We start from the raw sequence: 13,575 nt of genomic DNA, 5'->3' as shown, positions 1-13,575 counted from the left end.
AAACAAAGCTGCCAAAACAGCTGCAGAGAAAATATTTGGGGATTTTATTTTGAAGTTTGGTTTTCCCACAAAGCTGCATCATGACCAGGGTAAAGAGTTTGAAAACAAACTATTTGCATCACTCGAAAAGTACAGTGGAGTCAAGGGGTCAAGAACAACGCCATACCATCCGCAGGGTAATGGTCAGGTTGAAAGGTTCAACAGGACACTACTTGCCATGCTGAGGAGTCTGCCAGAAATTGAAAAAAAAGATTGGAAATCTTCTCTACCAAAAGTGGTTCATGCATACAATTGCACACGCAGCGAAGCTACTGGCTATGCTCCGTACTTCCTCTTATTTGGTCGTCAGCCCCGGCTCCCCATTGATCTTATGTTTGGTCTCAGTGAAAAGAACCAAAGCTCTTCCCACCGGGATTATGCAGAAAAATGGAGGACAAGGATGAGTGAAGCCTATCAGTTGGCATCCAGGACAGCCAGTAAGCAAGCGATGAGAGGAAGGCTCACTATGATAGGAAACTGCATGGAGGGAGTTGTATCCAGGTTGCCGAGTGCTTGTTAGGAATCTGAATGAGAAGGAGGACCAGGAAAATTGAGAGCATTCTGGGAAGATAAAGTGTACCTTGTTAAAGAAAGGAAACATCAGGACAGTCCTGTCTATGAAAGTCACCCAGAAAGTGGAAAAGGGCGAATCAGGACCATCCACAGAAATCTGCTGCTTCCATGCGATTTCCTTTCAACGACAGAACCAAAAGTAACCACTCAACCTAAAAGACCCCGAAAAGAGAAAGAGAAGCAGAGACATGCAGACAGCTCTGATGATGAAGACGACTGGGAAGCCATCATTCATCCACCTCTACAGCATCACAAAATGGAGTCAGATCATCTCATCGAGAGTCAGCTGAGAGCGGAGGCACCAGAGTTCCACCCAATCAACGAGGACATGCAAAGGGACTGCATAGCTGATGGTGGTGGACCAGGGCAGCAACCAACTCTTGGTGAGGACATGGATGCAACACTAGAAGACGACTTTCATCCAGAGAACATGAACAGTGGAGATGAGTCTCACCAGTCAGCTGCCAGTGACCAAGAAGAGACTGACATATCACCCCACAGGGTGGGAAGGTATCCTTTTGAACAAGAAAACCTATGTTACGATTCAATTACCATAATTTGGGACAGCCTTTTCTCTAATGTGAATAAGTTAGAATGATTTGCATGATTAACTACTTTTGATGTATCTTAGGTAGAATGATAGATGAGTACCCATGGTATCAATTTCAGCATGTTTTTAAAGGTAGAGTTTACTTTTAAGTTAAAGTACCTTACTCTCAGAAGAGATTGCAGATATTTACGCTACTGGCGGATCAAGTGGTGGATTGTCATCGTGCACAATGACGTCGACTGCAGCAATGTGACGTTAATAGGAGATATATGTCATATTGTCGGACTGGACACAGCATAGCATCTCTTTGAACATTCATTCTGACTCCTTCCTAGAAGTACTCTGCATAATTGTAAAGCATTAAAACATGTTTGCTGATTTATTTGCTGTAACGCTAGGGTACCCGAATGTCGGGACGACATTACATTTTGGAGGGGAGAGTGTGACAGAATGGACATTAGAAGTATTACACCCCCCTCCCTTTTTTACTTTACTTTATTTAAAGACTTCTTTTGACCGTGCCTTTGGGCTGCACTTCCCCTGCTTGAGCTGGGATGCAGTTACAGCAGTTCGCCACCAGTTGGCACATGGAGCACGGTGAGCACTCCTGACTCAGCGAGCCAACGGCAATTTAGTGCAGTAACGGCTGGTCAGCGGAGGCGCTCACTGTCGCTCTTGTCTGTGTTAACAGGTAAATATCAATTAGCGCTGCTATTTACATAAATTGTCTTGTTGAGGGGAAGTGTGCTAGAGTAAAGTAACTAAATGTTTATGTGTAAGTTTTGAATGAGCATTTTGACCTATATTGTAAATATTTATTGACTCAGCGAGCCAACGGCAATTTAGTGCAGTAACGGCTGGTCAGCGGAGGCGCTCACTGTCGCTCTTGTCTGTGTTAACAGTGTAAAGAAAATAAAGAACCTGCGAAAAACACACTGTCTAATCATTAAAGTGTGCAACAATAAGGTGAATCTGTGAGAGGGAGACCAGGTTTATTGGCCTAGTTTAAAATCAATCACTGATTATTGGTTATTTGCTGTGATGTATTTGTGAACAAACCCAATTCAAACACAAAGATTACACCATATTATAGCCATGGTAACACAACAATCAAACTATCAAGATGAATCTTTAACTTTTATAAAGTAAACTTCCTAATTAAATCCTAAATGTACTATTTGATTTTCTCAACTGAATGCATTAAATAAAATGTAATAACATTGTTATTCTCTATAAATGATGCTACATGATTAGATCTATAGTCTGTGTTACAATTAAACCATTACTAGGGGTCCCTGAGTGTCTGGAGGCCCCTGAATGGTCCCTACCAGCAGATACTGAGTTTTCTTTGCCTTGACATTCCAGTCTTATAATTCTAGATCTAGAGGTTTAACATCAAACTATTATATAGAATTAACTCCTTTGAGCTTTTGATCTATAAATCAGTCTGTTGCCAGGTTGTTCTAGAGGTTAAATAGATATTATTATGGTTTTATTAGTGAAATGGCAGCAAATTAGCTTATTTCATAACTTTATAAACAGAGACCTTCTCTCCTCTGGTCTGTTTAACAGCTACAGTCTCAGATCAACTCAGACCTCCAGGACTGTTAGCAGCAGAAACAGCAACTTTATGCCTGTTTGGGAAAATATAGACTATATTTGCTTTGCATTTCCCTGCATGATGGCAATTATATAGTAGGATCCAATTAGATTCTTGATTAATATGGGTTGTTGCTATGTTGTTGTACTGAGTTTTTGTTCAATTTTCAAACTAAAGATTAATGTTTTTCAGATTTATTTCCTTTTGCAGTTGGCACAGATTGAAAAACATAATATGAAATTCACAAAGGCACACAACAATAATAAAACATCTTTAAACAATTTGTTACTACTTGTTTTTGTTTGTGAGAAGAAAAATATGTTAAATACGTTAGGCTGTTTACTAGTTTTATAGATTATGGGAAATCAAGGACATCGTAAAATCAGCAACAAAGACACAAAGGTTAAGAACTTTTTTGGCAACATTTCTTTGATAGTGCTGCATGTCAGAGTGCTAATTATACATCTGGAGAAGTGACTTTTCACACAGGAATGCTGGATTACGTGTATTAAAAGAGTGTTGACTTGCTTACGCTGCTGTGACATGATAGCATTGTCTTTAATCAGTGTCAACATGGAACCACGCCTGTTCATGGAGGTCATCTGAGCAGTATTCAAAGAGTAACAATCTCCAGAGATTCAGTATCAAAACCAGGAGAACAAGTCTGCAGGATCCACCTGAGCATCACAATGAAGCTGATATTTTTGTAGAGTAGACTAGAACCAGAAGACTTGAGAGGTCTGAAAGGTTGATACAAAGACAACAAATCTATAATGTATTTTGATGTTAAGCAATTAAGTGACATAAACTAACAGAAGTATTTCAAAGTCTGTTTCCCTTCTTGTTGGCTGAGCTAGCTAGAATCATTGGAAGTGCTTGAATTTAAAATGTTTTACCTGTGACAAGACATTTCCTGGTAGTCTATTAGTGCAATCTATTTCAGTGCCTTACTGAACTATTCACAACCCAGGACCTTTAGCACATTTTTGCACTTTTATAACCAACAAAATATGTCTCATATTGGTAACACAGATGGAGAACAATATTATGTTTTCATAATATTTACAAGTAAAAGTCTGAAATTCACACTCATTAAGTCAAGAATCCAAAGAGCCTTTGCTTTTATTTAAAATTATCCACACACGGTTTAGTAGCAAATGCTCAGAATTTTACCAATGTTCAGAAAATGCTTTCATCCATTGAAATTCCTCTTTTCAGTGCACAGAGCAACTCTAGACTGTTTTAGTTAAACACTAAATTTTTCTAAAGTCTCTCAGGCTCTCCACTAAAACAACTTTTCATTTGCATAATGGGGTACACCTTTCACTTTACCCCAATTCCTTATCTGAACAGATGATCATTCCCTCATGATGTGTTGTCTCTCTGAAGTTCAGCAGAGTTCAGAAACTTACATAAAAACATCAAGAATGTTTTGCCCAACTCACTTTGAGACAGACGAATTGATGTTCAGCGATTAAGGTGTTTTGTTTTGTTTCTTCACTTCCCGCATCACAGAAAGTTACAAAAGAGCACCACGTTCTAACATTCTTTTCATTGACTTTCTAAGCACATAACCTTGGGCTTATGTGCTTAGTTCGGACTGTGTGTTCTGGCAGAAATGAATGGATTTTAAGCAGAGTTACAGCTCTTTCTCTGTTTGGGTTCAAGCCAAATAATGGATTTTTTGTTTCAATTGACTGTAAAAAAAAATCCCTAAAGAAGTTAAGTTCATCTTTCTTTTTGATTGATCACTTATGTTTCTACTGATTTTTAAAACAGAGTAGATTAATAAGTTGAATCCTTGTATAGAAAATTGCTTTAATTGCATTGGCACTTTTTGATATGGATATTGTGGGCAGTTGCTCATACTGACAGTAGAACTAGTGGAGTCAAATCGCAGTTACAAAAATACAATCTGTGTTCTTTCCAGAATGGATTTTCTATACCTGGTTGCATCAGTGTAAAGTCGTTGCCCCGTGTTGGCCACTGAGGTACAAAAAACCAACTTACCTTCTTTATGTTGAGCACAAAGGGAAGCACAACATGAGGCACCTGATCTGAAGCCAATGTAAGTGAAATGTATGTATTGTAAAGTTGCATGTAGTGCTATAACAAACTACACATCAGAGGCATTTAATGTCTCCATGGAACAGAAACAGAAACAGAAACAAAATAATTAGAAAATACTGCTTTGGAGCAGCATGTAATGCTTCTTGAGAATCAGTTCTGCCTTTATCGGTATTGGGAATAAGCTTATTCTGAACTTTCTTGAGTGCAAGTCAAGTAAAACATCAGTGCTGATGATGAAGGAAGAACAATACCTTGATGTATTTTTTTCCTTTTATGTAGATTTGTCTTTGAATATGTAATATTATATGGATCATTATAAAAACAATTGTGTAGCATAGAAAAAGAGAAGAAACAGTTGCTGCTGTGATCATCCAGAGTAATAACTGTCAGGCCTATTGGTGAAGAAAGTGCAAAAGTAACTTTAACAATAAGATTTCAACAAAACAAAGTTTTTCAGGGATAGTTCGGAAGTTGCTATTTTAAAGTTTGATTATGATGAGTACTACTGACTGTGATTATCTTAAATTATGACCATCATTTAGCGGGTTTTGTGCGATTTAAGAACTGTTATTTTTAACATTGGATTTTATGTTTGTATTCCTTCAGTCTGATTTTTAATAGTCCGAACATTAAAATATTATATTATATTTGAATAAATGCTTTTTCTACAAGCAATTTATAGATACATAATGCTTATGTAAGAAGTTGTTATATACATACCAAACACCAGAGAGCATCAGTCAACTTCAACAGGGAAGGAGAGTCAAATGGCTTTCTGCACTGAAATTCTTTGTGACACATCATGTATTTGACTGAGTCATGTGTCCGGTCACTGTTTTTATTTACTAGCAATGCTTGTCGTCATTGTTTGAAAAATTATGTTTCTCACAGATGTCAAAATTAGCATATTCTATGTTTTCAACTCTTTTAGCAAAAGTATAATCCAAAAGAAAATAAAAATTATTTTGAAAGAGCTAGAGATGAGATCAAATTAAAATTTCCCCAGAAACATTTATTTGTAGCTCATCTGATTTAGCCTATTTCATTACTAATTCTGAATTGTAATATTATTGCTGAAGTTTATTTTTTAAGGTTTTCTTCCTTTTGAAGTTGACACAAACTGAAAATAAAAGAATTAAATTTACAAAGGAACACAGCAATTGTTAAAATATCTTCAAAACGTTTATTACAAAGAAGATGCTCATAATCTATTTGTTTGCTCATAGGAACCAAAATATGTTGAATACTTTTATAGAAAAAAAAAGTCTGTTTTCCGGTTATGGAGTGTGAAAAATTAAGAAAAGTAACACATCAAAACAGAAGCTCCGAACTTTGTTTTACCATAATGCTTTATTGTTATTTACATGCTGGGTTTCAAGAAATTATTCTTTTCAGACACTGGCATGCAGGAATAGGAGTGGTAAGGGTGTTGACGCTGTGACATTTGGACATTGCTTTTGATGATTGACGTTGAAAACTTGGGAACACCTGTTCATTGATGTCATCTAAGCAGTATTTAAAGAGATGTGCGTTTCAGAGATTCAGTATCAGAACCAGGAGAACTAACCTGCAGGATCCACCTGAACATCACAATGAAGCTCATCTTTTCTCTGACTCTCATCTGGGCTTTCTACAGCAAGGGTAAGAATAATTTATACATATATATTTTCATTCTTTTCTTAATTAAAATACTGGAATTAAACTATACATAATTTTTTTTCAACCGCTGCAATTGTTTATTATGTTGTTTAACAGACACCAGTGAGTGAAATTCTAAGTAATAATATTATTTTGTAAGTTTTATTAAATGTTTATGATTTCAGAATTTATGCATCTGAGCAGGTATATTTTCATAGGACGTATTTGTTACTTTTATATAAAACAAGATGCAAGCCAGGCTTGTTTTGTGCCACTGATCCCTTTTCAAAACAATGTTATTATTTCCTCAAAGTATGTAAGCCTTTCTCTTTGACATGTGGTTCAAATAAATAAAATCCAACGGAATACGTTATTACACACATTATTTGATTATTGGTCTGTTTCTGATTTTCTTGTTCTTCTAGGAACAATACAACAAAAAGACTTTTTGACTCTCCACGACAAAATAAGGAACTTAAAATATTGGATATTTGCCTCTCATGCTTAAATAGAAGACACTGATAATGTCTTCTATTTAAGCATTTCTCATAAAATTTAACATTTTCAAAAACACTAGCCTTTAGGTGTGTTTTTTTTTAGTTTTTTTTTTATTTTAAGCTGTTTGTTTCTGACTGTAGAAAACATTTTAAGTAATAATTTTTAATAAGCTTCTTTTCACCTTTTTGCTGATGCAGCTCTGACCTTAAATTATAATTTTAGGCACAATAATATTTAAGATGTATTTGTTTTGCTTAGCTTCAGGGAACACTGGTTTCATAAAAATGCAACCTTTAAAAAGACAAGCTGGAATTATGTTTTTGTCCTATAATAATTTTTAAAATCTGAAATTCTGCAAACAAGATTAACATAATATATTCTCTGTTAAACAGTAAGAAACTTGAAGCATGAATTAATTGTTAAAGTGGATATATCATGCTTTTAACTCCTTCATTTTGTGAATGATTCTCTTATGCACTACATAAATAAGAACTGCAGTGCTTTGGTCAGAATTCCTCATATTTGCAGCTCCACAGATTCCTAATTTATCTCTGTCGTGTTTCAGAGCAACTTATGTTGCAGTGATGTTTTTTAATGTCAATGAGACATTTAATTCAACTTCTGGGTTGCTTCATTCGGCAATTTTTGTAGTTTGATAGCAGGAATACAACTACCTCCCAGGAAGATAATTTTTATCCCTAAGTTCATTAAGGATGTAAGCAATCTTACCATCTGTGGATTAGAAAAAACTGCTTGGGCATTTGAAACTTGTGGAACATTTAAATAAGTCATTTTCTTTTTCCCCTTGATTGCAGTTGGAGCCCTGACATGTATGACCTGCACAAACCAGACGTGTTCAAACACAATACCGGTAACATGTAGCTCAGAGACGATGTGTATAACAGCTACCATCCTAGGTATTGTTCTGTTTGTCTCTTATTTCACTTATGATGGAATTCACTGTAAGAATTTAGGTTGCTGTATTTCTCCTAACACCACCAAATTTCTCCTTGCCTCTACAGCTACTCAATCTGGAACTTCAGTAACACAGCTCTACAAAGCCTGTGCAGTGTCCTCTCTGTGTCCAGCTACAGGCAACTCAACGTTTTCAGTCAACTTGGGATCCCAAAGTGCAATTGCATCTGCTCAGTGCTGCAACACAGACAACTGCAACTCACAGATTATGCCTGGTAGGTTTCATCAAGTTAAAGTTAAAAAGAAGATCTAATCCTCCGTTTTTGCTGATATTTAATGAATTTCTCTTCCACCGTCTTTCTTTGATTCAGCCCCCAGTTCTCAGCCCACTAACTCCCTTCAATGCCTTATTTGTGACCCCACAACTTCTCAGTGCAGCACGTCAATTACCTGTTCAGGAGATGAGACCAACTGCTTCTCGGCAACTTGTAAGTTTTTCTGCTTAACTGTTTAGATAGGTGTGCATTTAATCAAAGCTGGATCAATAAAATAGCATACAAAATTCCAAAGAAAAGACAAATTGGTCCTCAGTTGGTTAATATACTTTAACATATTTGAATTAAACTTAGGTAATTTAATAAACAACTACTGATATGAATTGAATTTAAATTATAATATTTAAAAATATTGTAACTATTATCTATTTATTATGGCAACAGTGAACGACGGAAAAAACATAATTCCTGCACTGGGTTGTGCATCACCAAACACATGTACAGCTGCATCAGGTCTGGGAAGTTTGCCGTTCATGCAGAGTGTTGGTTCAATCACCAGTGGACCAACCTGCTGTACAACTAGTTTGTGCAATAATCCAAGTGCAACAACAACCACAACTGCTGTACCAACAATAACGACTGCACCAACAACCACAACAACAGCTGCACCAACAACCACAACAACACCAACGAGCGCAGCAACAACCACTGCTGCACCAACCACCACAACTGCTGCACCAACCACCACAAACGCAGGACCAACTACAAATGAAGTACCAACAACCACAGCACCAACCAGAACAACTGCAGAACCAACCACCACAACTGCTGCACAAACCACCACAAATGCAGCACCAACCACAACTGAAGTACCAACAACCACAGCACCAACCACCACAACCACAGCACCAATCATAACTGCTGCACCAATATCCACAACTGCAGAACAAACAACATCTAGTGCAACAACCACAACTACAAAACCAACAACCACAACAACTACAACACCAACCACAACTGAAGTACCAACAACCACAGCACCAACCCCCACAACTACAGCACCAACCACCACAGCCGCAGCACCAACCACAACTGCAGTACCAACAACCACAACTGCTGTACAAACCACCACCAACGCAGCACCAACAACAACTGAAGTACCAACAACCACAGCACCAACCACCACAACTGCAGCACTAACAACAACATCTACTGCACCAACCACAACTACAGCATCAACAACCACAACTGCTGCACAAACCACCACAACCGCAGCACAAACCATAACTGAAGTACCAACAAGCACAGCACCAACCACAACAACTGCAGCACCAACCACCACAACTACAGCACAAACCACCACAACCACAGCACCAACCACCACAACTGCTGCACAAACCACCACAACCGCAGCACAAACCACAAACACTGCAGCACCAACCACCACAACCACAGCACCAACCGCAACAACTGCAGCACCAACTACAACTGAAGTACCAACAACCACAGCACCAACCACCACAACCACAGCACCAACCACAACAACTACAGAACCAACCACCACCACTGCTGCACAAACCACCACAAACCCAGCACCAACCACAAATGAAGTACCAACAACCACAGCACCAACCACAACTGAAGTACCAACAACCACAGCACCAACCACCACAACCGCAGCACCAATCATAACTGCTGCACCAATAACCACAACTGCAGCACTAACAACAACATCTACTGCAACCACCACAACTACAGCACCAACAACCACAACTAAAACACCAACCACAACAGAAGTACCAACAACCACAGCACCAACCACCACAACCACAGCGCCAACCACAACAACTGCAGCACAAACCACCACAACTGCTGCACAAACCACCACAAACGCGGCACCAACTACAACTGAAGTACCAACAACCACAGCACCAACAACAACAACTGCAGAACCAACCACAACAACTGCAGCACCAACCACCATAACTGCTGTACAAACCACCACAAACGCAGCACCAACCACAACTGAAGTACCAACAACCACAGCATCAACCACCACAACTGCTGCACCAACCACCACAACCACAGCGCCAACCACAACAACTGCAGCACAAACCACCACAACTGCTGCACAAACCACCACAAACGCGGCACCAACTACAACTGAAGTACCAACAACCACAGCACCAACAACAACAACTGCAGAACCAACCACAACAACTGCAGCACCAACCACCATAACTGCTGTACAAACCACCACAAACGCAGCACCAACCACAACTGAAGTACCAACAACCACAGCATCAACCACCACAACTGCTGCACAAACCACCACAAACGCAGCACCAACCACAACTGAAGTACCAACAACCACAGCACCAACCACAACAACTGCAGCACCAACCACCACAACTGCTGCACCAACCACCACAACTGCAGCACTAACAACAACATCTACTGCAACAACCACAACTACAGCACCAACAACCACAACTATGGAACCAACTATAGCACAAACCACCACAACCACAGCACCAACCGCAACAACTGCAGCACCAACTACAACTGAAGTACCAACAACCACAGCACCAACCACCACAACCACAGCACCAACCACAACTACTGCAGAACCAACCACCACAACTGCTGCACAAACCACCACAAACACAGCACCAACCACAACTGAAGTACCAACAACCACAGCACCAACCACCACAACTGCTGCACCAATCATAACTGCTGCACCTATAACCACAACTGCAGCACTAACAACAACATCTACTGCAACAACCACAACTACAGCACCAACAACCACAACTATGGAACCAACTATAGCACAAACCACCACAACCACAGCACCAACCGCAACAACTGCAGCACCAACTACAACTGAAGTACCAACAACCACAGCACCAACCACCACAACCACAGCACAACTACTTCAGAACCAACCACCACAACTGCTGCACAAACCACCACAAACACAGCACCAACCACAACTGAAGTACCAACAACCACAGCACCAACCACCACAACTGCTGCACCAATCATAACTGCTGCACCTATAACCACAACTGCAGCACTAACAACAACATCTACTGCAACCACCACAACTACAGCACCAACGACCACAACTACAGCACCAACAACCACCACAACTACAGCACCAACCACCACAGCTAAAACATCAACCACAACTGAAGTACCAACAACCACAGAACCAACCACCACAACCACAGCGCCAACCACAGCAACTGCAGCACCAACCACCATAACTGCTGCACAAACCACCATAAACGGAGCACCAACTACAACTGAAGTACCTACAACCACAGCACCAGCCATCACAACCACAGCACCAACCACAACAACTGCAGAACCAACCACCACAACTGCTGCACAAACCACCACAAACCCAGCACCAACCACAAATGAAGTACCAACAACCACAGCACCAACCACAAATGAAGTACCAACTACCACAGCACCAACTACAACTGAAGTACCTACAACCACAGCACCAACCACCACAACCACAGCACCAACCACAACAACTGCAGAACCAACCACCACAACTGCTGCACAAACCACCACAAACCCAGCACCAACCACAAATGAAGTACCAACAACCACAGCACCAACCACAACTGAAGTACCAACAACCACAGCACCAACCACAACTCAAGTACAAACAACCACAGCACCAACCACCACAACTGCAGCACCAACCACAACAACTGCAGCACAAACCACCACAACTGCTGTACAAACCACCACAAACGCAGCACCAACCACAACTGAAGTACCAACAAACACAGCACCAACCACAACTCAAGTACAAACAACCACAGCACCAACCACCACAACTGCAGCACCAACCACAACAACTGCTGTACAAACCACCACAAACGCACCACCAAACACAACTGAAGTACCAACAACCACAGCACCAACCACCACAACTGCAGCACTAACAACAACATCTGCTGCAACAACCACAACTACAGCAACAACAACCACAACTATGGAACCAACTACAGCACCAACCACCACAACCACAGCACCAACCACAACAATTGCTGCATCTACCACCACTACTGCTGCACAAACCACCACAAACGCAGCACCAACCACAACAGAAGTACCAACAACAACAGCACCAACCACAACAACTGCAGCACCAACCACCACAACTGCTGCGCAAACCACCACAAACTCAGCACCAACTACAACTGAAGTACCAACAACCACTGCACCAACCACCACAACCACAGCACCAACCACAACAACTGCAGCACCAACTACAACTGAAGTACCAACAACCACAGCACCAACCACCACAACCACAGCACCAACCACAACAACTGCAGAACCAACCACCACAACTGCTGCACAATCCACCACACACCCAGAACCAACCACAAATGAAGTACCAACAACCACAGCACCAACCACAACTGAAGTACCAACAACCACAGCACCAACCACCACAACCACAGCACCAATCATAACTTCTGCACCAATAACCACAACTGCAGCACTAACAACATCTACTGCAACCACCACAACCACAGCACCAACCACAACAACTGCAGCATCAACCACCACAACTGCTGCACAAACTACCACAAACGCAGCACCAACTACAACTGAAGAACCAACAACCACAGCACCAACCACAACAACTGCAAAACCAACCACCACAACTGCTGCACAAATCGCCACAAACCCAGCACCAACCACAAATGAAGTACCAACAACCTCAGCACCAACCACAACTCAAGTACCAACAACCACCACAACTGCAGCACCAACCACCACATCTGCTGTACAAACCACCACAAACGCAGCACCAACCACAACTGAAGTACCAACAACCACAGCACCAACCACAACAACTGCAGCATCAACCACCACAACTGCTGCACAAACCACCACAAACGCAGCACCAACTACAACTGAAGTACCAACAACCACAGCACCAACCACAACAACTGCAAAACCAACCACCACAACTGCTGCACAAATCACCACAAACCCAGCACCAACCACAAATGAAGTACCAACAACCTCAGCACCACAACTCAAGTACCAACAACCACCACAACTGCAGCACCAACCACCACATCTGCTGTACAAACCACCACAAACGCAGCACCAACCACAACTGAAGTACCAACAACCACAGCACCAACCACCACAAACGCAGCACCAACCACAACTGAAGTACCAACAACCACAGCACCAACCACCACAACTGCAGCACTAAGAACAACATCTACTGCAACAAACACAACTACAGCACCAACAACCACAACCACAGCACCAACCACAACAACTGCAGCATCAACCACCACAACTGCTGCACAAACCACCACAAATGCAGCACCAACTACAACTGAAGTACCAACAACCAC

At 40.9% G+C, this 13,575-nt stretch overlaps 1 protein-coding gene across 1 annotated transcript; it reads left to right on the top strand.

Annotated features, from left to right (window-relative positions):
- The first annotated feature begins 6,424 nt into the window (after positions 1-6,424).
- On the top strand, positions 6,425-11,341 carry LOC122845277 (phospholipase A2 inhibitor and Ly6/PLAUR domain-containing protein-like). The gene is made up of 6 exons (XM_044141484.1): positions 6,425-6,473; positions 7,784-7,885; positions 7,991-8,158; positions 8,255-8,371; positions 8,603-8,687; positions 11,239-11,341. Exons 1-6 carry the CDS (start codon positions 6,425-6,427, stop codon positions 11,339-11,341), a joined length of 624 nt encoding a protein of 207 aa, XP_043997419.1.
- The last annotated feature ends 2,234 nt before the right edge of the window (positions 11,342-13,575 follow it).

This window comes from Gambusia affinis, linkage group LG15 (genome assembly GCF_019740435.1).
Source record: "Gambusia affinis linkage group LG15, SWU_Gaff_1.0, whole genome shotgun sequence".
Lineage (NCBI taxonomy): Eukaryota > Metazoa > Chordata > Actinopteri > Cyprinodontiformes > Poeciliidae > Gambusia > Gambusia affinis.
The sequence above is the reverse complement of the archived record's forward strand: the minus strand, read 5'-3'. Positions and strand labels throughout refer to the sequence as shown.